We start from the raw sequence: 22,816 nt of genomic DNA, 5'->3' as shown, positions 1-22,816 counted from the left end.
GTATTACGTACATTGTGTGGTCTCTAATTAATATACCTTTGAAATAATTAATGCTCCATATATATTACTCAAAGATGGTGATGACTGTCCTTAAAAGTTTAATAATAATAAGATCTTAACCTTTAATTTCTTTAAGATGGGGTGTGAATGTGTCCACACTTTTTACATGGAGGTGTTCAGTGTTCTCATGTCCTTTTAATCCCATTTTCCATATAAAAGATTTGGTAGATCAACATTGTCCATCATATCATTCGGTAGCTCTAACCTCTTCTGGTAAACTAAAGCCTATGGCGTTTCTCAATCATCAAAATGTAGAATTATTAGAAAAAGAATGTAGTGCAATTATATTGTGCGTTGAAATTTCATATATTATTCGTTGAGAAGGAGCTTTCGCATCATTTACTTGGTCAATGCATGATACCCCTTTAATTTTATTCTACAACAAAGTGGTTGTATCAATCAATCATACATACATATCTATACATGTATGTATATGTAGTATAGAGTTGGTATGTATACATGTATGTATATGTAGTACGTATAGAGTTGTAGAATAATACCCGGCCTTTCGATCGAGCCGCCTATGCTTAAGGTCTTCATACTACGGTTTACCTCTCATGTATAGTTTATCAAAACACGTTGAAGGTCGAGCAAAATTCTATCAAATCTGATATGTATTAAATCATCGTAACAATATGATACAATAGAAGGCTGACCAATCGTATAACGTGACCGAGAAGCTTTAAATTACAGTGTTTCTAGTAGTTGAAAAGTCCTCTCTCAGGTAACTAGGGAGCAGTGCCCGGCCTTCCGGCATGACGAGCATGTGGCATCCATGCACCGGGTCTTGCGGGGGCAGGCAGCCGCACACGTGGCAGGCAACCTCTGACGATACCTAAGCCTTCATCCTGGCCGAAACGAGCCGTGGAGCTACCCGGTCTTACCGCGGTTAACGGCCGAACCCAGGTCGACTGTAGAGCGGAGCGCGGGAGACCATATGATCGGGTGACCGGGTAGCGATCGGGGCGTACTAGTGATCGGGCGGGACGACCAGTCGAGCGTTCTTCACCCGGCGCTGCCCGACCGTAGGTCACCGTATCTGCGGGGTATAATCCCCATCAAAATCATATTAATTTTTTGGGTGTACCCAGGATTTTTACCGTCGAACGGATAATTGACCTTGAGATTTAATGCTACTCCATACCCTAAGGCAATGATCGAACCATTATTGACCTTTGATTAAGGATGGATGAGTCCTTACCTTCCACTCATCTCCCAGGTTGATCACATTGAATTGAGATAACAAGTAGCAACTTAATACATGAAGATTAATTTGCTCTATACATATAAATATTTACATTATATTTAAATAGTAGCCAAAGAAAATTGTTTCATTGTGTTCATCATATTCAATAAAGCTATATCTTAGTGATCAATTAATTAAAAAGATTAGTTCAGCCATATATGTTACAAACCGTGTTTTTGGTGAGATCAGTAGCTAATCCCCTCATCCAATTTTCGTCTGCAAATCAACAAACATATATCATTAGTTTTAATTTTAATTTTGCTATTATATATAATAATCCTACTTGCATTGCCGCCATATATATAAAGAACAAACATAGAAAAAAAAACAAAAAAAAACAAAAACAAATCATTAAAAAAATGCATATTTAACTACTCTAGGTAAGTGAGGTCAAGCGTACAAAGTAAGATCCTTTCAAAACCTTCCAAACATGCATTATTCTACATATGAAATTCATCTGGGATTTAGTCAATGTTCAAATTTCCATCCACCAAGACCGCTACATGAACCGTGATCAGCCAAGTTGGTCCCGCGACTGGTTTGGTAATCACAACTTCTCAGTTTAACTCTTAATATAACTGTTAGAAATTATGGAATTTTCGACCACCTGAAAGTGATCTTAAATCAAGTCGAAAACAAAAAGTGGTCGGAAATAACAACAAAGGTTTTTCTGGATACCAAAAGTGGTCGGAACAAGACTTTCGACTTGATTTAATATCACTTTCAAGTGGTCGAAAATTCCATAATTTTCAGCAGTATAGAACTTACCTAATTAAGCTGGTTTGAGTCGGTCAACACACTGTTGGATGGCATATTGACCTTCTTAGTTTGAGTATATCAGTGGACAACCTAATTAAGCTGGTGGCATATTGGTCTTCTTAGTTACCGATCATCTATAACAACTTAAACTGATTTAACTACTCCTTTATAGACTGAGGTCATTGAAATCCCCTCCCAACACCCTCTTTTCTATTATTGCATTTATTTTATATGTTTACTAATACATATTTTAGATAAGTACATATATTTTAATACAATTAAATAATAAAAATTCTTTTGCACCCTTCAATCATCACTTACCAAGAGGTATTTAAATATGAAACCTTGTTTCACAAAACTTGTGGCACCTGACCTCCAACTCGCATAATACATACACTATACATCTCTCAAACACAACATACACTCCAAGAAAACCATGAAGATCATCAACTTCAAGCTGCCCTTTTATGGCTTCTTCTTCTTCCTTCTCTTCTTCTCAAAACCCTCCCATCAAGCCTACGATGATGGGCCTCCTGTTTTTCCATTTGAAAACCCTAGACTTTACAATGCTTTCATTGCTCTCCAAGCTTGGAAACATGTCATCACTGCAGACCCCAAGAATTTCACCAAGGATTGGTATGGCCCCTACGTCTGCAACTACACCGGAGTTTACTGTGCTCCGGCGCCGGATGACAAGGAGATCCGTACAGTCGCCGGGATTGACCTAAACCATGCAAATATTTCCGGCACATTGCCGGAAGACCTCGGCCTCCTCACCGACTTGGCGCTTTTCCATATAAACTCCAACCGCTTCACCGGAACTCTCCCCCGGAGCTTCTCCCACCTCCGCCTCCTTTTCGAGCTCGACGTCAGCAATAACCTCCTCTGCGGCGACTTCCCCGCCGTCGTTCTTTCTCTCCCCAAGCTCAAGTTCTTGGACATCCGCTACAATCAATTCCAAGGAAAGATTCCCAAGGAGGTATGCCCTAACATAAACTCAATTAAACTTAGAAGTCAAATCTCGTATTAGCCAAAGCTCATAATGTCTCTAGTCATAGACTCATAGTCGATATCACCATCCTATATGTTGTCTTTGAAATAGTAGACCCTTAGAGAAACATTAATGGTTTTGTCAACTATTTTCGATGTTTGGTAAATAGCTGTCAGCTGAGTTATTGAGTTTAATTAGTTGATAACATTAGCTGATTGTAGAAAAATATTTGGTAAATTAACTATTAGCTGATAGCTGATTACATGTAAAATGACCTTCTCACAAAATTTATAGAAAAAACTGTTTTGATCAGCATTTTGAAGCAATAAGTTGTTACTAAAAGTTAATAGCGGTAAAAATTGACTAAATCACTCATTGACTATGGAAAATTGTTACAGGTTTACGACCTGAAACTCGATGCCCTTTTCGTGAACCACAACAATTTCACCGTCACATTGCCGAGGAACTTCGGAAACTCGCCGGTTTCGGTTCTTGTTTTCGCGAACAACAACCTCCGAGGATGTCTGCCGCCGAGCATAGCCAAAATGCGGAAAACCCTGAGCGAGATTATCCTGATGAACGTGAGCTTGGGCGCGTGTTTGCCGGACGAGATAGGGCTTCTGAAGGAGCTGAAAGTGTTCGACGTCAGCTTCAACAACCTCGTCGGGAGCCTGCCGGAGTCCATGGGGAAGCTGAAGAAGCTGGAGCAGCTCAACGTGGCGCACAACAAACTCTCCGGCGAGATTCCGGCGAGCATCTGCGAGCTTCCCAGGCTGAAAAACTTCACCTACTCCTACAACTACTTCTGCAGTGCACCGGAGATTTGCCGTAAAGTGAAGCACAAAAATGACAAAAAGAATTGCATTCCGTACTGGCCTCATCAAAGGTCGCCGGAGACATGTAAGGCCTTTTACTCTAAACCGGTGGATTGTAGTGTCTTAGGTTGTCGACCTAGAAGCCCACCGCCTCCGCCGCCGCCATCACCGCCTCCTCCCTCTCCCCCACCACCCCCTCCCCCACATCATTACCACTATCTCTAATCAAAGCATAAAAACCATTGACTTTACGGGCAAAACAACATACATAATAATTTATGTTCGAACCTCGTCGAACAAAAAGAATGATCTATGTATGTTTACATTCTCTAGTAAAGTTTGTCTGATTGGTACAAATTTTCAATTGTGTGATTTAACTTGATTGGGTGCATGGGAAAATGACAAATTTGGATCTTTAAATTATAAAAAACAACACTTTTGTCTATCAATTATATCGGTGATCAAGTGGTCTTTTCCGTCTCTGAATTTTGTGAGAGACAAAAAGTAGTAACAATATAATTGACCGATCAAAAGTGTTATTTTCTTATAATTTAAGGATTAAAAGTGTTATTTTTCTTTTGTATATTGATACAAGGAAAAAAAAAAAAAAAAAAAAAAAGGGTGAGATACGTACATGTAAGGAATATTTCTGTTTCAGTGTATTAGTCTTTTTTTTTTTTTTTTTTTGGAATTAGTTTTAACCAAAGCATTGACTTTGATCATATTGTAATAAAAATAAATTAATAATATTATTATATTTCTGTTGTCGCAGTATTGACCTGGCATTTGCGTAATTTTCTTTATTGCCAGCTAATTTTGGATTTTTTAAATAAGTAATAAAACTCAAATTTCAACGAATTAGACCAATAATGTGTTTTATAGTGGAAAAAAAAAAACAATTTAATAAGGTTTTACAGTGATAACATATGACTTTAAAAAGAAAATAAGGGATTGGGGGGATGAGAATGTGTATATTAGACTAAATGAGTACAAGGTGAATAGGTTATTGATTGGTCTAGAGGGGCCGGGGTCGAAATAGTTCGATTAAATACAAGATATATATGTTTAGTACCATAAGTAGTGTAGTAAATGCATGGAATATAGTCCTACGACTAAATAGAAATGAGCTTCCTTTCAAAATAAAAAATAAAAAATGAGCTACTTATACTAAGATTCTAAACAATGATATGATGGTACGGTTAAAGGCAAGTGAATTTAACGTGGTGCATTCCGGCCAATTGACGGAGGAAGACGGTCACTCAACTTACTTGGAAGTCTCATTAGACAGCTCGTCATGTTTATAATAAACACCCAACTACTAAATCGTTATGCTATGGACCCGTGCTGGACCCGTGTCCAGCATGCATGCTGGACACGGGTAACAGTGTCGTTAGGCATTGTTATCTCTTTCTTTTCTTTTTTTTTTTTAAAAAAAAAATTTCAGACCGCTTCGTTATAGGAGTATATGTTCATAATTTTATTACTATATGTTAATAATTGTACATTCATAACTCCATAACTGTACGTTCATAACTCTATAACTGTACAATCATAACTCCATAACTGTACATTCATAACTCCATAATTGTACATTCATAATTTTCGAAGCTCTATGTTCACAATTTTAGAGCTCTATGTTCATAATTTTATTAATATATGTTCATAATTGTAAGTTCATATCATAATATAATGTCAGAGCTCTTTGTTCATAATTCGATCAATAACTGTACATTCATAATTCCATAACTGTAGATTCATAATCTCATAACTGTAGATTCATAACTCCATAACTGTAGATTCATAACTCAATAACTGTACATTCATAATCTTCGAAGCTCTATATTCACAATTTTAAAGCTCCATGGTCATAATTTTATCACTATATGTACATAATTGTAAGTTCATAATGTTAGAGCTCTGTGTTCATAATTTCATAATTGCATAATTGTACATTCATAACGGCATAACTGTACATTCATAATCAAAAAATAAATAACTCCGTTAACGGCAAAACACGCGTGATTTTTTTTTAAACTAAATGACGCTTTTTTTTTTTTTTTTTTGAAAAACGACGTCGTTTTGGGCCGGTGTCCACAATTCATTGTGGACACGGATCCAGGACATAATTTGCCCCAACTACTCCAGTAGCTTAGTTGGCGTTGAATTCCTTTGCCCAGTCAGTATACTAGCTTATTGAGATATCTTCACAAATTGAAACATTGCACTTACTATTTAAATTATTAGGTCAGTTGAGTTGCACACCCTATAATAACCCATCAACTTTAATTTGCATAGAATTATTTTGAACCATTCATAATAGAGAAAACAAATATTGTTTTTAATTGGATTATTTTTATGAAAAATGTTTGAGATACTAAATTAGATGATGTTGTTGTACCTAATGCGGATTGGCACAAATAAGAAACCAAACTGGCCAACTTGTTGCTCCTATCTATTTGAACAAAACCCATATTATTGGACTAATTAAATTTGGTCCATCAAACACAATCATATGTATTATTAGATATTAGAAGATAAAAAATTTCTTAGGCAAAGAGGCACTTAACCGCAAAAAGGATTTTCAAGTGTCCCAGCGGTCTAGTGAAAATTTTAACAAGAAATTTTAAGGACGATATCATAGGGTTGACAATCTTCGCAATGTTGACACAAAACTATAACATTGAGCGAGTCATTTCCATTGTTATCCCCTTCCTTTGGATCCAAAATGTTTTTAAAAAAAATAAAAATAAAAATAGTAGACAAAAATTGTGAGTTCTCTAACTATGAATAACTTGTATAGTTGTTTACCAAAGATTCTGAAAGCTCTATCTTGAATAAGATTGCATAACAGCTACTATACTTAAATAAAATTAATAAATTCTATTTTTATCCCAAAATATTTAGTAAAGTACCTTAAGTACTTCAACCAAAAAATAAGTGAACGATGAAAAGCAAGAATTGAACAATATAAGAACATCTTCAATAGTAGCAAACTTTTGGTGGTTTTTATCGGGCCACATGTACAAGGAGTAGAGAGTGGAGAGAAAAAAGGGGGAGAAAAGGAAAAAGAAAAAAGAAGAAAAGACGTACAGTAAACTTTGATAGAGAATGCTTCATTTGGTTTTTGATTAGGACACACAAAGATCCTTGTATTTGTAACAGAAAAAAATTAATGAAAATCATACTTTTTATTTGTAAAAAATCAATACATGATTCTTTTTTTGCGGACAAAAAAAAAAAAAAAAAAAAAAAAAAAAAAAAAAAAAAAAAAAAAACACCCAAATGGAGATGCTCTAAAACACACTATACATTTAATACACAATTTTGTACAAGTAATATTTTTTAAGTACCACCACACCTGAAATACTCTGAAAATACTTCTTGTATTTGAAAACTATGTTGTACAATAATGTGAACCAGTCCGCTATAAAAACAACCTCATCAGTATACATGTAGGAAAGAGAAGGAAGGAAGAAATTAAAGAAGAGCAAAAAGGAGGGGGAGGGGGGGAACGGAATCTAACAAAGTATTTTGTTTAATACAAAATGCCCTTTACTGCACGCGCCCAACTAGGCGCAGTAGTTTTCTACACACGTTTTTGTAGCTGCTTCTTTCTCTCATTTTTCAATCAAGTGGACTCCACAAAATGTTTAACTTACAAAAAAAAAAAAAAAAAAAAAAAAAAAAAAAAGAACTCCCTCCATTTATTTAAAAAACAAACCTCAATCTTTTTTACTATAAAAAAGAATCACTAATATGGTTGCTCTAAACAACCTAAGTTGATTTCCCTCTTTGTAATCTTTTACTGACTATGATGACAAGGCAAAATTTACTCAATGCACACTCTCGAATAATGACAACAAGCTTCTATTGTTGTCACTCAAAAAAACTATGTTCCACATTAACTAGACAACCTATACCAGTAAACATAACTCTCCAAATGCAGCCAGCATCCTCAAATTCAATGATAGAACATCAAAGTTGAAGAATTTATAGGCTTGTCTGCAATCTGGCATGCAGTGCAGTGAAGCTAGCAGAAGTAGATATAACAGGTGATTTATCACTTCTAAAAAGTTTATTATTAGGACTACAAGGTTATTAAGGAAGCAAACAAAAGCTAATTTACAAATATAACTGCAGGCCCAAAGTCTGGAAAAATAACACCTCACTTATAACTACACTACAGACACAAACTTTCCCTGCAAAGTTGACAACAGAAAGGGCATCTCATCTCATCTCATCTGATCTTTCTTTCTTCATTGATTTGGAGTGAGAGAAGGGAATGTGGGGATGGATTGCAGGATGAGCTTTCTGCTGCTCCTCCGCCCCGGGGAAGATGATGATGATGTTCCAAACTCACTACTGTGATGATGATGATGAGGAGGAGAGACTCTCTTGCTGTTTGGAGATCCCGACTTTATGCCACTGATGGGAGACCTGCAGGTCGTTTGAAGAACTTCTGGCATTTCGTTCTCGTCCTCCTTGATCGTCTCGAACTGCTTGTCAAACTTCGGGAGCGATTGGAAGAAGCTTGGTCTCCCGAGTCCCTGGCTGCCAGACGAAGATCCAATGGAAAGAAACGATGATCTCGGTGGCTTGTTCTTGGACGGAAATGGGAATTGCATTTGCGGTCTGGAGGAGAATAATGTATGAATTAGGTGTGGAAAAGAAAGATCAGTTTTTTATGTCAAGAAACGATTTTTGGTTCGGGTGGTACCTCTTTAACCGAAGTGGAGTTGCAGGCAGTGCAGAATCGGGGATGTGTTCGATTTCATTCTGGGCGATGGCAAGCTTCTGTGAACTCCTTTCAACAACACTCTTCTCGAAGAGATCTGTTTCCTCGTCTTCCAAGTCGGGATCAGAGCCTATCAAGAAAAGCAAGAAACCAGACAAGGCTTATAGATCCTTCTCCATTCTTGACTCGTGGAGAAGCATAGAATCGAAGTATGTATAACCAAGACTCACCATCTTTTCTACCAAACGCGTTCTTACAGCCTTCGCATCTGCAATTAATCGAGCATCCAACACCACCCTAAACGAACAAGATAAATCAGCAGCTGACAATCAAGATTCAAGATTCAAGAAGCATATGAAATGTCCCGGGGGGGAAGAAAAAGAACCTGATAGCATTCGCAGTATTTCTTCAGACAACCCGATTTCTTGCAATTGCATCCTCTCTTATGCCGAGCAGAAGCAGGGGTTTTGTTGGAGTCATCCTGCAATGGCAGCAAAAGACAAATGATTCGAGTTAATCCCTTAAAGTCATTCGATAAAGCCAAAATTCGAATGCAGAAATCTGGTTCTACTGACCCCCGTTTCAGACATAGAGTCGGTGGACCTTATCACTTTGGGAGCAAACGCAAGTGGATTTCTAGACTCGATCTGTTTGCGAGTTGCAAGGACCATATCTTCGTGAATAGGCTTGTTGAAACACTCTTGACATAAACAAGGCTCCACACAGTAGACACCGGCAGCAAAACATTCACAATAACTACAATCCAAAATCGTATTAGAAATCATTCCCAATCTATAAATAAAAAGAAAAGCTTTGGAATGAAACTCCAAAAGGCAATTAAGACTTACAGTTTCAAGCATTTAGATTTCTTGCAGTTGCAGCGCTTGCAACTTTCGCCCTCTTTAGAATCCACTTTACGCCTGAAAGTCCAGTAATTCATAAGATGAAAGTGCAAGAATGTAAAAATGTATTCTTTCATGGGGAGAGGGGAGAGAGAGAGACGTACTTCTTTTTCTTGGGACTAGTCTGGCTGAGCTCTTCATTACCAACGTATCGAGGTTCTTGACTAGCGTCTTCGTTAAGAGAAGCTCCATTTCGCGTAGGGACTATTTCTCGTTCTGAAGAGACTACAGCCAGAGAATTATTCAACGATTCTTGACTGGTAGTTATCAGATGATAATTGGCAGCCGAGGTGGGTGCAATTATCAGCTGTTTTCCTGAAGAAGCAAAAGATTCGTGTTTGGCACCCTTGCCATCCCTAGGAGTTACAGCAAGGGCGTTTAAATGCAAGCCAATTCCAGGTAAAACGCGCCTCGAAGATTCATTCACAGCAACCAAATGCTTTTCAGCAGTGTTTCCATCATGTTCAGCCAATATGGAAGAACTCGAACCTGAATTGTCATCTAAAGGTTGTCTCCGAGCTCCGTTCATCTCAAAGACTAAACAGCGCCTCCTCATTCCACGATATAACCCGGAAACCATCTGCAGGACCAAACACGAAAAAGATTACTCAAGAAATTTAGCAGAGGCTAAAAAAAATGGCATCATTCAATTAATAGGATTCCTCACCTCAGCATCAATCTCGTTTGGGCCCCCAGTCATGGCGTTGTTTAGAGAAGAATCGGGGATTATGTCCTGGGTTTCGGAATATTGGTGGAGTTCATTTCCCCCGCCCGGTTGGGCAGATTGGTTTTGTGTTTCACTTCCATCGCCAACTAATTCACCATAACTAACCGTACTAAACGTTTCCATGTTCTGTATCTCATTGGCGACAAAGGGAACAGACCTCGGGCTTGAATCCATTGCTTTCTTGAAGGCCTCTGCGTCATTGGGCGAATCAAAGATTAACAGATCAGCGGCATCGGGCATCAAACTCTCCCATTCACATCCCGAAGCTTCTTTATTCCTATCAACTTCACTTCCCATCAAACCTTTCCCCGACACATCTTGCACCAACGGGATGATTGTCACCGAGCTACCAGCAAATTGTAACAAGTTTCTGTTTTTGACACCAGAACTTGGCATCGGGCTGGAATTCGGGCTGCTGCATTCGTAATCTAATGTTCTTACAAGCTCGGATGAAATCTTTGTTGATTCATGAGGAGATGGTTGGACAGAATCATCAACAATGCAACTTTGAGGATCAAAGCTTTCCTCTTTCTCACTGGCATCATTAGCAACATCTAAATCATTGCCCACAGGTCTCTCAACTCTATGATCATTATCAGAAGAAAACTCGGGTTTTGATGGATCAGGAAGTTGATGCCTGAAGAAAGAAACAAATCAACCAAGAATGCTAGAAAGTAGATACACACTGATAAAAGCAGACTGCCATTATAATTTACTTGAAAGAGCAAATAGCATACCTTCTTAGGAATCTTGATTCCTTCACTGTACTCACATGGGGTGAAGTGAAAACAGATGGAAGAGATGCAAAACTGAGGGAATTGAAACTCTGAGTGATGTGTACAGACTTAACCGGCTTGATGGGGGAGAGGCTGTTAAGGAAATTGAACACAGGGGAGTCCTGCAAGCAAGGGAGAAAACATATTCAGAATGTTCGACAAAATCCAGCTCAAAGAACAATACACTTCAAAAACAATGTACTAAATGCATAAGATCAATAGCAGCTAAAGTAACAGAGAAACACATGACCTAGCAGCAAAATCATAATGTTAACATTCAATATAACATTAGTTTCCAGCCATCACTTTAGATTCACCAAGAACCCTAACTTTGCTCAGCAGCCAGTAAATCAGCAAAAACCACACTTGTTAGTAGTCCAAAACTACTAGATTATTCTTCAAATGGCAGATATCTTAAGCAAAAAAGCTTAATTGATTCCAACACTTCAGATCAGATAGAATAGAAAGGGGAAGTTGAAATGAAGAAGAACTCATAAGTTAAAGAAAAACCATTCTAATTCTGACCCTTTAAAGAGCAAATTCACACATGCAATTGCCACAAGATCTCATTAATTAACCAAATCCCTCATTTGCTGCCAACGCTTCAGATCAAACAAATTATAAATGGAAAGCAAAGAAGAAGAACTCCCAACTTAAACAAAAACCATTCTAATTCAGACCCTTCCAAGAGCAAATTCAGACATAAACATGCAAATCATTTCAGAAGCATGAAAACTTCAGTTTAGTTACCCAACTAAACAAAACCCCAATTAGTCAACAATCTTCAGATAAACCAAAATGCCATAAATCAAGCACCTATTTCGCAAATCTTGGAACCTAATTGAGCGCAAACAACGTTAAAGACACAACCCGTGGAACCAAAAACAACAAAACCAGCTAAAAATGCAAACTTTAAGACCAAATCAGTAACAAAAACCTCAAATTTGGAAATGGGTGTCGCGATCTGGTTGCTCTTGTTCCTCTCCGGAGTATCCATCACCCCTTCTCCTCCTCCTCCTCCTTCTTTCTTCCTCCCCTGACTCTCAACGCTCTCTCTCTCCAAAACCACACTCTCCACCCTCATCCGCGTGGTCCTACGAACGCTTCTCGCTATATATCTATATGTATATCACTTATCTGTGGACCTCACTCTCGCTACTATCTTCTCCCACTGAACGCTCTCAGACAGACTTCAAGAATGTATTTTTTTTTTTTTCCCTCTCAGCGAGGAAAGAGACGAAATTCAAGAAGAAGCGGGAAGACGGGGAGAGGAATAGACTTTTCTCGTGCTGATAAAGAAAGACTGGGACCCTACCACCCACCCACGCCGCTCACCCCACCCCCACCCCCTCACCCGGCACCACCACACAAAGAGAAGATGCCACCGCAACACAACAAGCACAGCTGTAGAGCGATACAAACATTTGTAGCATCACATTACAATAATGTTTAGAGAGAGAGAGAGAGAGAATTTTTTGAGATAGAGCGAAGAGAGGGAAAAATTATAAAAGTAACGTACACTAAAGAACGAGTCCTCCTAGTTTTCATTTATTTCGTTCAAGCCCCGTAACTTTTTCTTTTCGTGTTTGACAATGTCAAGATCAAGAATCAAAAACTCAAAAAGTGCCAAAGAGGAAAGAAGGGTTGAGATTTTTTTATCCTCAATTTTGGAGCCATAATTTTCTGACTTTTTTCTAAACTTGTTAGTATATTTCTCCCACTTTTTAGGTGATAAATCAAATTTATGAATTTTTTATCAAATCTGTATAAATGTCGATAATATTAAGTACAATCATGTATGTATTTAATAATATTAGTTACTGATAATATCAAATGTCGATAATTTTACGTACAATTATGTATGTATTTGATAATATTAGTCACCAATAATATCAATGTTGATAATATTAAGTATAACAAAAAATAGTATATTTAATTATACCCAACATTATTAGCATTAATGCTAATCAATATGATAAACGTTTATATTTTTCGATCAAGGAGGAAGGAGACCCCAAATAGAGGAGGCTAGCCTCTCATTCACATTATGTGCATATTATTGACTAGCTCATTTGATCACTAGTTATAAACTTTTTGATTTCCAGAGGATGATAGTACACTCTACCCCAATCCCTATAGTGGTGAGCACCAAGCTTAGCTAGGGACTCAATCACTATGTTTTATTTGCGATAAATGTCCTGAATTCTGATAAATTTTTTCTTAAGTTTATATATTATGATTATGATTTCTAAAAAAAAAAAAAAAAAAAAAACTATATGTTATGATTTTTCTTTATGTCCCGAATTGTGATATATATATTTTTTAAAATTTATATATTATAAATTATATATATATATATATATATATATATATATATATATATATATGGCATGTAGTATTGCATAGTGGTTTCTATAGTGTAATTTGACGGTAATTAAACATAATAAAATTGAATTTGAATTTGTAGATCACTTTGGTTACTCTAATGATTACAAAAGTCGTCATAAATTTCACCAAGAGAAAAATGACGAGAGTTACTTTCACTCCTAATTGCTTTTATGGAGATTTTGTATATTAAAATTTACATTATATGTTATACTTGTAAATTCATGACATTATCTTTTGGATTGGGAATTCAACATTTTTCCATCCCATAATTTGAATTTGTAATAATGATAAAAATAACAATAATTTAATGCGCACGTTTAACATTATGCATTTATTTTACTCATTAACAGTTTTTATACATTTTTCAACAAAACATTAATCATGTATTCTTGAAATATGTTGGATTATTTTCTGGCATTTATGATTACAATGATTACATTTTAATTGTGCGATTAGTATGATATTTATATTGGGGAATGTTACAAATATTCCTGCATTAGTTGACAATTAGTGGCTCAATAATATAAAATTAATATATCACTTAATGACAAGTTATTTAACTCATATTAAGTGATATATATAATTTTGGGATAAAATTTTTCAATACAAATCTTGGGAAAACTTTATAATGCCAAGCACATTGTGTTTAGATGACACCTCTGTAGCTTCCCTTGAGGGAATGTCACAGGATCAAATCCCGGACCACGATGGTGGGATATTTACTATTTGGACTGCAATAGTTTAGAAAAAGTATAAAACATATACTTTATTTTTATTATTGTTTTGGTTTTCACGTTAAAATAAAACGCTCATCCAATATTATTTATCACTATAATACTAATATGACTTTTAATAATGCCCACAAAGTTTAACTCTTATTAATGTCTGACATATAAACTTTAATATGGTGCACTCATACAATAGTCTATTTTATGACCTTGTAATTGTAGAAAACTAACCACTCTAACCTGCTAAGTTAATGTTCAACTCACTAGTTCAGTATGCAGTATTTTTAAGAAGATAACAAGGTTTGAACCTGGACAACGGCAGTTAGTAGTGGATCCAGAAATCTTCGCCAGTAGGGGTGAAAGATTAAAAACTAATGAGATATTTTGAAAAAAAAAAAAAATCTTTTGAGGTTGAGTGCTGAGTCATAAATATTGTTAATTAGGATTAGAAATTAAAATACATTATAATGAGATAAGAAATATTCAAAACAAAATATGAAATATAATTAATTAGATACAATAATTTGAATAGAAAACATATTATAAGACACTCATATCACTATTAATATTTAAAAAGAGAAAAAATACAATGTTACAAATAAAGATTCCACAAAATATGAAGTATAATTAATTAGATAAAAATAGTTTGAATAGAAAATATATTATATATCACTAATATCAACATTAATATTAAAAAATTAAATTTAAAAAAACACAACGTTACAAATAAAAAATTCAACTTGAATTAATATCAATATATATAAATTCATGCTTGTAGGATTATTTGAACCCATAACATTTAGGGAAAAACCAAATTTTTAGGTATATTTATAATTTAATTATGTATACAAGGAACCTATATATACATTATATATAAATGGAATGAGGTGGGGGAGTGAAAGCAACTGCTGCCACTGTCCCTATTGTGGCTCCGCTACTGACATCAATGTGGGATTATACCTAAAGTGGATAGATTGGCCGGTGCTAGCTTTAATTTCCTGCATGCCATCTCCTTTGGACCAAACCCTTCTACCGTCATGGCTTCATGGCCATCCATCGTGCCCTATTCGGCTATTCATGCCCATGCATAACCCATGCCTCATCAAGAGATAGCTTAGCATGATATGTCTTATTTCATAAACGTATCAATTAAACACATTTTGAATAAGTGTGAATTCATTTCTTTAATAAATAGTATAACTCTAATTAAAACTGGGTGTGGTTATGAATAATATATATGACTAATATATTCTACTTGTGTGTTGTTTGTCTAGAAATAACAACCCATATAAGGTCACACTTTTGTCCGCAAAGAACTATAACATTTACTGTGAATTAACTTTGGCAGCAAATTATAAAGTTATACTAGTGCAAATCGACTAACAATTTTCAATGTGAAATAAATGTTATTTAAAAGACTTCTCAAACTATTTTTTTTTTCCAATTTGATATACTTTGAAAATCAATTTCTCACTATCTCTATGTTGAACATATAATATATCAAATTCACCCTCGTTTAAATTAATAGAATCTTAATCCACTTTGACCTAACCAAAATCAGAAGTGGTCGTCGCCATTCAAAATGAACGATTAAAATGTTAATTTTTGATAAGTTTGTAACACATCATTTAAACGAACGAGAGAGCGCACTCCTAGCTTATAAGAATTATTAAGAGAGGCAAATTAAAGTAGAAGATGATGGTAAAGAAAAAAGAAGGCATGATGAAGCATGGGATGGGAATGTTGTATGTGACTAACTTTGTTGGATTTACCTTTAACTTTTATTTCATTACTTTGTCAAAATCTTGCGGGAATGGCGACCCTCTTTATTGCCTAGCTTTAATGCAATATAATTCTTCTGATCATATTTTGTACTGTATGTATGTGGTCCTCTCTTTAGTCTTTAGTAAAGGCCAACCTCGTCCTTCACGTGACGCCACCCTTTTATAACCACTCCCCCTTACCATACTTAATTACTCTACCAAATTCCCCCCCTTTCATGCTGCATTGTCATACTATCTTACCTACAATTATGTTTTATATTAATTCATATATTCAATGCACAACACAATTCACTCTCTTTTTTTTCGAATAACCAGAGAAATTCACAGTCACTATATATATATAAAAATATGCATTGAGTAAACTCAATTTATGTGTAATAGTCTTCAAGTCACACATGAAAAGTAAATTAAACCATGCTTAGGAGATCATGATGTGTAACGAACTTGATCAAGAGGGTGTTGACAATAATTGAACTTGTGACTTTCTATTCCGAAAATTATGTTCCACCCATTCGGTCATTCCTTTCTAGGCAACAACTCGCTATTTCACCATATATGAAAATGTGAATGGATATATTATTATTATTATTATTATTTATACACATTTACAAATTTTTTGGTATGAAAATCATGCTCTACCTACTTGGTCATCCCTCCCATAAGCTCGCATCAGCTACCAGAATGTGCACTCTGGGTGAATTTCGCTTTGTGACCATAATCAACAAATTGATAACAAAAATGTAAGTCGACATAGATTGACTAACTTCTACAGAGAGTCAATTAACTTCATATTTCGTGGTTATCAAAGTAACTGTTGGATGAGTTATCTAAATATAAAAACTAACACATGCATATATGATATATGTGTATGTGTGTGTGTGGCGCTAAAGCATACAAATTTCCTGCATCTGCGAAAAGCCTGTAACATATATATTCTAAGTATAAAAACATTAGTACGTACTTTTCCAACTTCCCACATTCTCTGTAGGTTATTTAGGGCAAATAATAAAGTTTAGTTTCCATGTTATGATTATGTCCGCAACATGCGTGGTCTGGCATGTGACAACAAGCAACCATCCACCATGCAAGACTTGCAATCTCATTATATATACATACATATATATATATATATATATATATATATATATATATATATATATATATATATATATATAATTTATTTATTTACTTATTTTTTAAATTTCTGAAGATTTGGATTTCAGAATCAATGAAAGATAGATGCAATCTGGTACTAAATTATATGATTAGGTCCAATGATGCGATATCCGATTCCTTTAGTACTTGGCTGTGTCTGCACACTCCAATACCTTTTTTTTGGGGTGTGCTCAGAATCTTGAAAATATACATATAAAATAATATTAATAATAATAATGTTAAATATTAATCACAGTTGACTAATATAATGTTGTAGCTTGTAGGAGCTAGATTTGATCCCATTACAATTTGCGTTAGACAAAAGGACAAATAAAATAAATAAATAAAAAGATTAAACAAATACAATTTCATGTACTTGGTAATAGAGTGTTACTCTCTCGAAGCACGCTTTTAATGTATAGTTGTTTTTAAAAGGACTAAAAATTTGATATTAAATAGTAATCGAAGCATGTTTTTAATGTATAGTCGTTTTTAAAAGGACTGAAAATTTGATATTAAATATTATAAAATACGTTGTAAATTTTTTGAAGGACTAAATGTTATATAATAGTGATGAGTAAAACATGTAGTCAATATTTGATGATATGCATTAGGTAAGTATGAGATTGTGCTGATAAGAATTATCCGTAATCTCTCATATGAGAGTGCAACCTTGGTGTCATTAGATTTTAATGTCTTGGCAGTAATTTCAATTTTAATTACATACTTAATGACTTCGAAGTCATTGTTTGACATTAATTTTTTTATTAACAAAAAATATAAAATATTTATTTGACAAGGATTGGAAAATGGGCATTTTGTCTGGTCTTTGTGTTTCATTGGAAGTGGGGTTGGAACATGTTGTTTGTTAAAGAAAGTCCAAGCACAAGAAGATAATGTAATCCTCCAATGTTTGTCCAACTCCAACATTTTTTTATATTTAAAAGCATATTATAATATTATTAATTAACCAACAAATTTAAAATTTTAACTGCCAAGCAATAAATTGTCTGCAATATGTTTCTAGTTTCTACACCCACAAGTCAAACACATAATATAAATTAAACCAAGTCATTGTATGTTAGGTTTTCACACTAGTTTATGTTCAATGATAGTAGGGCTGATGTTCACTCACTTTATAACTATTGTACATAGTTGTTGGGTTCTTGCATAGTGTTAGGTCACACAATAATAGCATTAGGCAAGTCAACAATCAACCAAAACTTTGACTAGGTTGCAATGCTTTTGGGTAAGCCTATCCATACCGAATATATATGGTGATTTGAGATGAAAAAAAGTCAATTTGTTTTCCAACCAATTCAATAGAGGAGCCTCAAGGAAACCACATTTTTCAAACAACAAATTTAATAAGTGGTTATTATAGTCACAAATTTAATTATTGGTAACACTTTATCGATCGAGTTTATCGTACAATGTCTTTTTAGTATGGTTTATGATTTACCTCTAATGTGTCGTATGTAAACTCAAGAACGAGCTTTACCATGTACATACCTTTGGATAGTATGTAATTGTAGTTTTCCTCAACAAAAACAAAAACAACAACAACAACAACAACAACAACAACAACAACAACAACAATAATAATAATAATAATAATAATAATAATAATAATAATGTTTTTCCCGCTTTGACGAACTATATCCTTGACCCATGAGGCCATGACTTCAGCCCAATACCATAAAGAGATAAATCGAACCAATCTAGCTACCTAGATCACCATGTCATGAAAAGCAAGTCTTAAATGATGTTTATCATCTACTAGACAATTGCAAAGATGTTAGAATTATTTTTTTTTTTTGAAAAGAGGTTAGAATTGTTATTTCATCATCATTTAATAATATCTCTTACATGGGTTATAACTTATAAGAAATTTTGCATGATCATTACATAATGAATTTTGTATTCTACAAACTATAAGAACAATGTAATATAATGTTTAAAGAACCATAAAAAAAAAGGAAAATAAAAAATTAACACTTTATCGAGTTATCGCACAATATCTTCACAGTGTAATTTATAAATAAATTATTAAATAAGAATAAATTTTAGCTCATATACACTCTCAATTCTTCAAATAATACCCCTTCGAGATTGTATTGCCATCCGATAAAAACAAAAAAACAAAAAAAAAAATTCAAAATATAGCCATTCCAGCTGGAAGTCTGTGCTTTCTCCTTCATTATGTTTCAATAGTCAGCCGTTGAATACTTTATTTCATAAAGTATAAATAACGAATAAAGAGATAAAATGACTTCAACGTATTTTCCAGTTGCATAGAAAAAATAAATAACATTTTTTAATCTTTCAATTATCGATTTAATTTTTTATTATTATATAGATCATAAATCATAGATATTGTCTTTTGATTTATGAAAATATTCACAATCATATCGTTATCTGACAACACACTCTAGATGAAGACTATAGGCGGTAAAAAATCACAATGAAATAATCTGAGAATACCAGTAAACAGCTCTCACGAATAGTCAAATTAAGAACCTTGTGGCGTAAATATCATTTCTAACGATCATATCGTTGTGGAATTGATTGTATACTCAAATATCAAATTGTCTTCTTGACAAAATACGAAACTATCCAAATAAAATCAAGTCAATTTTATATAATTAAATATGTGTACAAAGTAAAGTATAAAAACATTATTATCAAATTGTTAACTAGATTTCATAATTCCAACAACATAATTCATTTTCATCCTAGGCCCAAAAGAGTCCAATGACAAAATTTGATAGGGTTTGGAAGCAACTTCTCTAAAGCCCTGTCATATAAGTTGATATAAACCACTACAAATAAAATAATTAAATAATTATTTGTTATATAATTAGATAAGGATACCCAAGCTTTCTTGTAACTAAAAAATACCCACAAAACATTCTATAAATATGAATAAACAGAATATTTACTTATGCATACACCTTATAAAATACCCATGAATTTTTATTTATTTATTTTATATCTATGACATTCGGTATTCCTACGGTTATTGTGAGACTAATCCTAATTATACTCGGAGTGTGCTCGTAAAATTTGACTTTTAGTCGTCCGACTTTATTACTTTATTAGTAAGGAAATAAATATATGTATCGTGATTACATGAGTGTATTTTATTACTTTTACAATTCTCGACTTTATTACTTTATTAGTAAGGAAATAGATATCTGTATCGTGATTACATGTGAGTATTTTATTACTTTTACAATTCTCGACTTTATTACTTTATTAGTAAGGAAATAGATATTTGTATCGTGATTACATGTGTATTTTATTATTTTTACAATTCTCGACTTTATTACTTTATTAGTAAGGAAATAGATATTTGTATCTAGATTACATGCGAGTATTTTATTACTTTTACAATTCTCGACTTTATATTACTTTATTAGTAAGGAAATAGATATTTGTATCGTGATTACATGTGAGTACTTTATTATATTTACAATTGTCGACTTTATTACTTTATTAGTAAGGAAATAGATATCTGTATCATATCGTGATTACATGTGAGTATTTTATTACTTTTACAATTCTATAGACTATCAATGACCTATCAGGATTAGGACAAACTTTTGGGGAGGCAATTGCAATTACAATAAATGTCTGTTAACATCTATACGCCTGGAGGCACCCCGTAAGTGGAAGAGAGCAGTAGAACACGACGGTAGAGAAATCCGCAAAGCAGATCGAACAAATCGGAGCTCCGACATCCTGTTGCCGCACTCCTCTCGCCGGCGTCTGTTTTGACCGGTAATGGACCTCAGGTAATATCAGATTTATCCCCATTTGCAGTTGTACTGCTTTAGAAGCCTTAACTCATTTCATCACTGAGTCGCCGGAGTCTCGGTTACTGAATCGACTCAGTCAGGCCTCCCGGTTGCCTCCTGTTTCCTGTTTTTGAGTAGTTAGGATGCTGCCTTTTGGTCCATTTGATTTTTTTTTTCTGTGTGTTTGTATGGATTTTCGAGTGTTTTTTTGTTGAGATTGTGCTGTTTTTGAGAAAATTTCCAGTGGATTGATCGTGTTTCTAAATAGATCCGTCGGTTGCAAGTGCAACCAGTATTTTAGTTTTGATTTCAACACCGGCATTTTCTGTTTTAGCGAATGAACGTTTATGTGTGACCGTGTTCAATTTGATTTACAGATATGATGTTTCTTAGAATTATTGGAAGTTTGAGAATGACTTGTGTGCTTTTAGAGTCAATAGAGTTTTGTTTATGAAAAATTAATTATCTGTTTCTAATGGTGACAGCAATACGTGGGAATGGCGTGGTGGGGATTTTAGTCTGGGAGATGATGCCAATATCGGTGAGGCTTGTTTCTTATACTTATTATTATATGAGTCACAGTTGAAGTTCTTTGATGTTAAATTCTTTTTGGTTTTGCAAAGCAGACATGCCTGATTACCTACTGAGCCAAGATGAAGATCTTTCCTTTCTGTTTGATGATGAGGGAGCTACTCCAGTCAAGTCCTATGGAGACTTGCCTTACCAGTTTAGCAGCTGTGGTATGATGATAATCCCTGCCCCCCCTTTTTACTATTTCATGGATAATAGTCACTGCTTTACTGGTATATGTATGTCAACTATCTCTATCTGTTGACTCAGCAACATATACACAAATATGTTTATGTGTTTTAATACACATGTATAGTGTTGATAATTGGTTTGGAGCATTGTGCAGTACATTATGTTGTTGCTGAAATTTTTGCAGGAAACAATGATAAGGAACCCTCCTCACAAGTAAAAAGGCGCCGAATGCTAGAGTTTGGATCAGAAGGTCTGGATTCACTGTGCAACGAGGAACCATCATCTGCATTGATGAACTCAAAGGTTGATTGTGTGGTACATTTTGAACTTGTCAAATTTACAATAATCTCTCAGCCAATTAGCCGTAATGATATCCTGCATTCATTTAATTCACCGTATTTGTCCAATGTATTAGTTTTGCTTTCATCACAATTCACAACACATTTCCTGATTGCTACAAAATACTAAGTATAATGAATATATATTTTTGAGTTTACTTGTGTTTTAAGCAATTTATTCTATGGGTCAACTGATTGCTCAGAAAGTGATTGTGAACATAAACACAATATCTAACTTAAGAAGCCTTCAATTTGAACTTTTCTCGTTCATGATTTTCTAAGGTGACTCAGGACATGTGCTTGAATTATTTCCAGATAGGAGCTAGTTCTCTCGATTCATTTAGTGTGTCAAGTAATGTGGCCTGACGTGTGCTTTTGTTGTGATCAGGAGGATGAAAATTTGAAGTCTGAAATATCCCAATGGGTTTCAGGATTTGCAGGTATGCTTTTTGTAAGTTTTTGTTTTATTAGAGATAACCAGATCCATGGAAAGTATTTGATATAGCTATTATAATGTTTACCAACAGACCTGCCTGCATCTGGTAATGAGAACCTGGATCAGTCACCTCCCTCACCTGAGAGATGGATTAGTGATTGCATTAATGATGTTGAGATGCAGTTCAGCCCTGAGAATCCGTATGTTTCTTGAAGTCTTTTATGTTTGAGATTAATCATCTTCTTTAGTAAAATAATATAATTTTGACTAGTAATTATACTGGAAACAGTGGTGTGTCTGCTGATGCAGCATCAGATGTTCAGCTTGATACTGCAGGTCTCATTCATATTCTTCTTCCTCTACTGTCAATCTTTTACCTTTGCTTGTCATTCTCGTCTTAATTTTTAAAATCAA

The 22,816-nt window shown here is 34.5% G+C and overlaps 4 protein-coding genes across 5 annotated transcripts in view; 2 read left to right on the top strand and 2 right to left on the bottom strand.

Moving 5' to 3' along the window:
- The first annotated feature begins 2,423 nt into the window (after window positions 1-2,423).
- LOC109175629 (leucine-rich repeat extensin-like protein 6) lies at window positions 2,424-4,645 on the top strand. Of its 2 annotated transcripts, XM_019324932.1 has the most exons (3): window positions 2,424-3,044; window positions 3,455-4,119; window positions 4,218-4,645. In XM_019324932.1, exons 1-2 carry the CDS (start codon window positions 2,502-2,504, stop codon window positions 4,094-4,096), a joined length of 1,185 nt encoding a protein of 394 aa, XP_019180477.1. In that variant the 5' UTR covers window positions 2,424-2,501; the 3' UTR covers window positions 4,097-4,119; window positions 4,218-4,645. The 2 variants fall into 2 exon arrangements, with proteins under 2 accessions (XP_019180477.1, XP_019180476.1); XM_019324931.1 differs by having other exon boundaries at window positions 3,455-4,645.
- A 3,266-nt stretch (window positions 4,646-7,911) lies between these two features.
- LOC109175620 (protein tesmin/TSO1-like CXC 2) lies at window positions 7,912-12,320 on the bottom strand. The gene is made up of 10 exons (XM_019324918.1): window positions 11,949-12,320; window positions 10,973-11,133; window positions 10,176-10,872; window positions 9,613-10,088; window positions 9,455-9,526; window positions 9,182-9,362; window positions 8,992-9,087; window positions 8,837-8,903; window positions 8,589-8,736; window positions 7,912-8,503 (listed from the first exon to the last, which is right to left on the bottom strand). Exons 1-10 carry the CDS (start codon window positions 12,093-12,095, stop codon window positions 8,128-8,130), a joined length of 2,421 nt encoding a protein of 806 aa, XP_019180463.1. The 5' UTR covers window positions 12,096-12,320; the 3' UTR covers window positions 7,912-8,127.
- Window positions 10,704-22,816, bottom strand: part of LOC109175626 (aspartyl protease family protein At5g10770-like) — a 27,348-nt gene continuing 15,235 nt past the window's right edge. The window contains exons 4-5 of the mRNA XM_019324925.1: window positions 19,046-19,051; window positions 10,704-10,714 (exon numbers count right to left, since the gene is read on the bottom strand). The gene's annotated coding sequence lies outside the window, so the exon portion shown is untranslated. The remainder of the gene's footprint in view (window positions 10,715-19,045; window positions 19,052-22,816) is intronic.
- Window positions 20,671-22,816, top strand: part of LOC109175631 (protein XRI1) — a 3,007-nt gene continuing 861 nt past the window's right edge. Inside the window, exons 1-7 of the mRNA XM_019324934.1 lie at window positions 20,671-20,863; window positions 21,352-21,407; window positions 21,493-21,606; window positions 21,813-21,931; window positions 22,355-22,406; window positions 22,494-22,602; window positions 22,692-22,738. Of these exons, the coding sequence (XP_019180479.1) occupies window positions 20,853-20,863; window positions 21,352-21,407; window positions 21,493-21,606; window positions 21,813-21,931; window positions 22,355-22,406; window positions 22,494-22,602; window positions 22,692-22,738 (508 nt within the window). The 5' untranslated portion in view covers window positions 20,671-20,852. The remainder of the gene's footprint in view (window positions 20,864-21,351; window positions 21,408-21,492; window positions 21,607-21,812; window positions 21,932-22,354; window positions 22,407-22,493; window positions 22,603-22,691; window positions 22,739-22,816) is intronic.

This window comes from Ipomoea nil, unplaced genomic scaffold (genome assembly GCF_001879475.1).
Source record: "Ipomoea nil cultivar Tokyo-kokei standard unplaced genomic scaffold, Asagao_1.1 scaffold0688, whole genome shotgun sequence".
NCBI lineage: Eukaryota > Viridiplantae > Streptophyta > Magnoliopsida > Solanales > Convolvulaceae > Ipomoea > Ipomoea nil.
The sequence above is the reverse complement of the archived record's forward strand: the minus strand, read 5'-3'. Positions and strand labels throughout refer to the sequence as shown.

Coding starts and splice junctions, on each gene's coding strand:
- LOC109175629 (XM_019324932.1), top strand. CDS start 2,502: ATGAAGATCATCAACTTCAAGCTGCCCTTTTATGGCTTCTTCTTCTTC. Junction 3,045..3,454: donor AAGGAAAGATTCCCAAGGAG/GTATGCCCTAAC, acceptor AAATTGTTACAG/GTTTACGACCTGAAACTCGA.
- LOC109175620 (XM_019324918.1), bottom strand. CDS start 12,095: ATGAGGGTGGAGAGTGTGGTTTTGGAGAGAGAGAGCGTTGAGAGTCAG. Junction 9,527..9,612: donor ACTAGTCCCAAGAAAAAGAA/GTACGTCTCTCT, acceptor CTGGACTTTCAG/GCGTAAAGTGGATTCTAAAG. Junction 8,504..8,588: donor ACTCCACTTCGGTTAAAGAG/GTACCACCCGAA, acceptor ATTCTCCTCCAG/ACCGCAAATGCAATTCCCAT.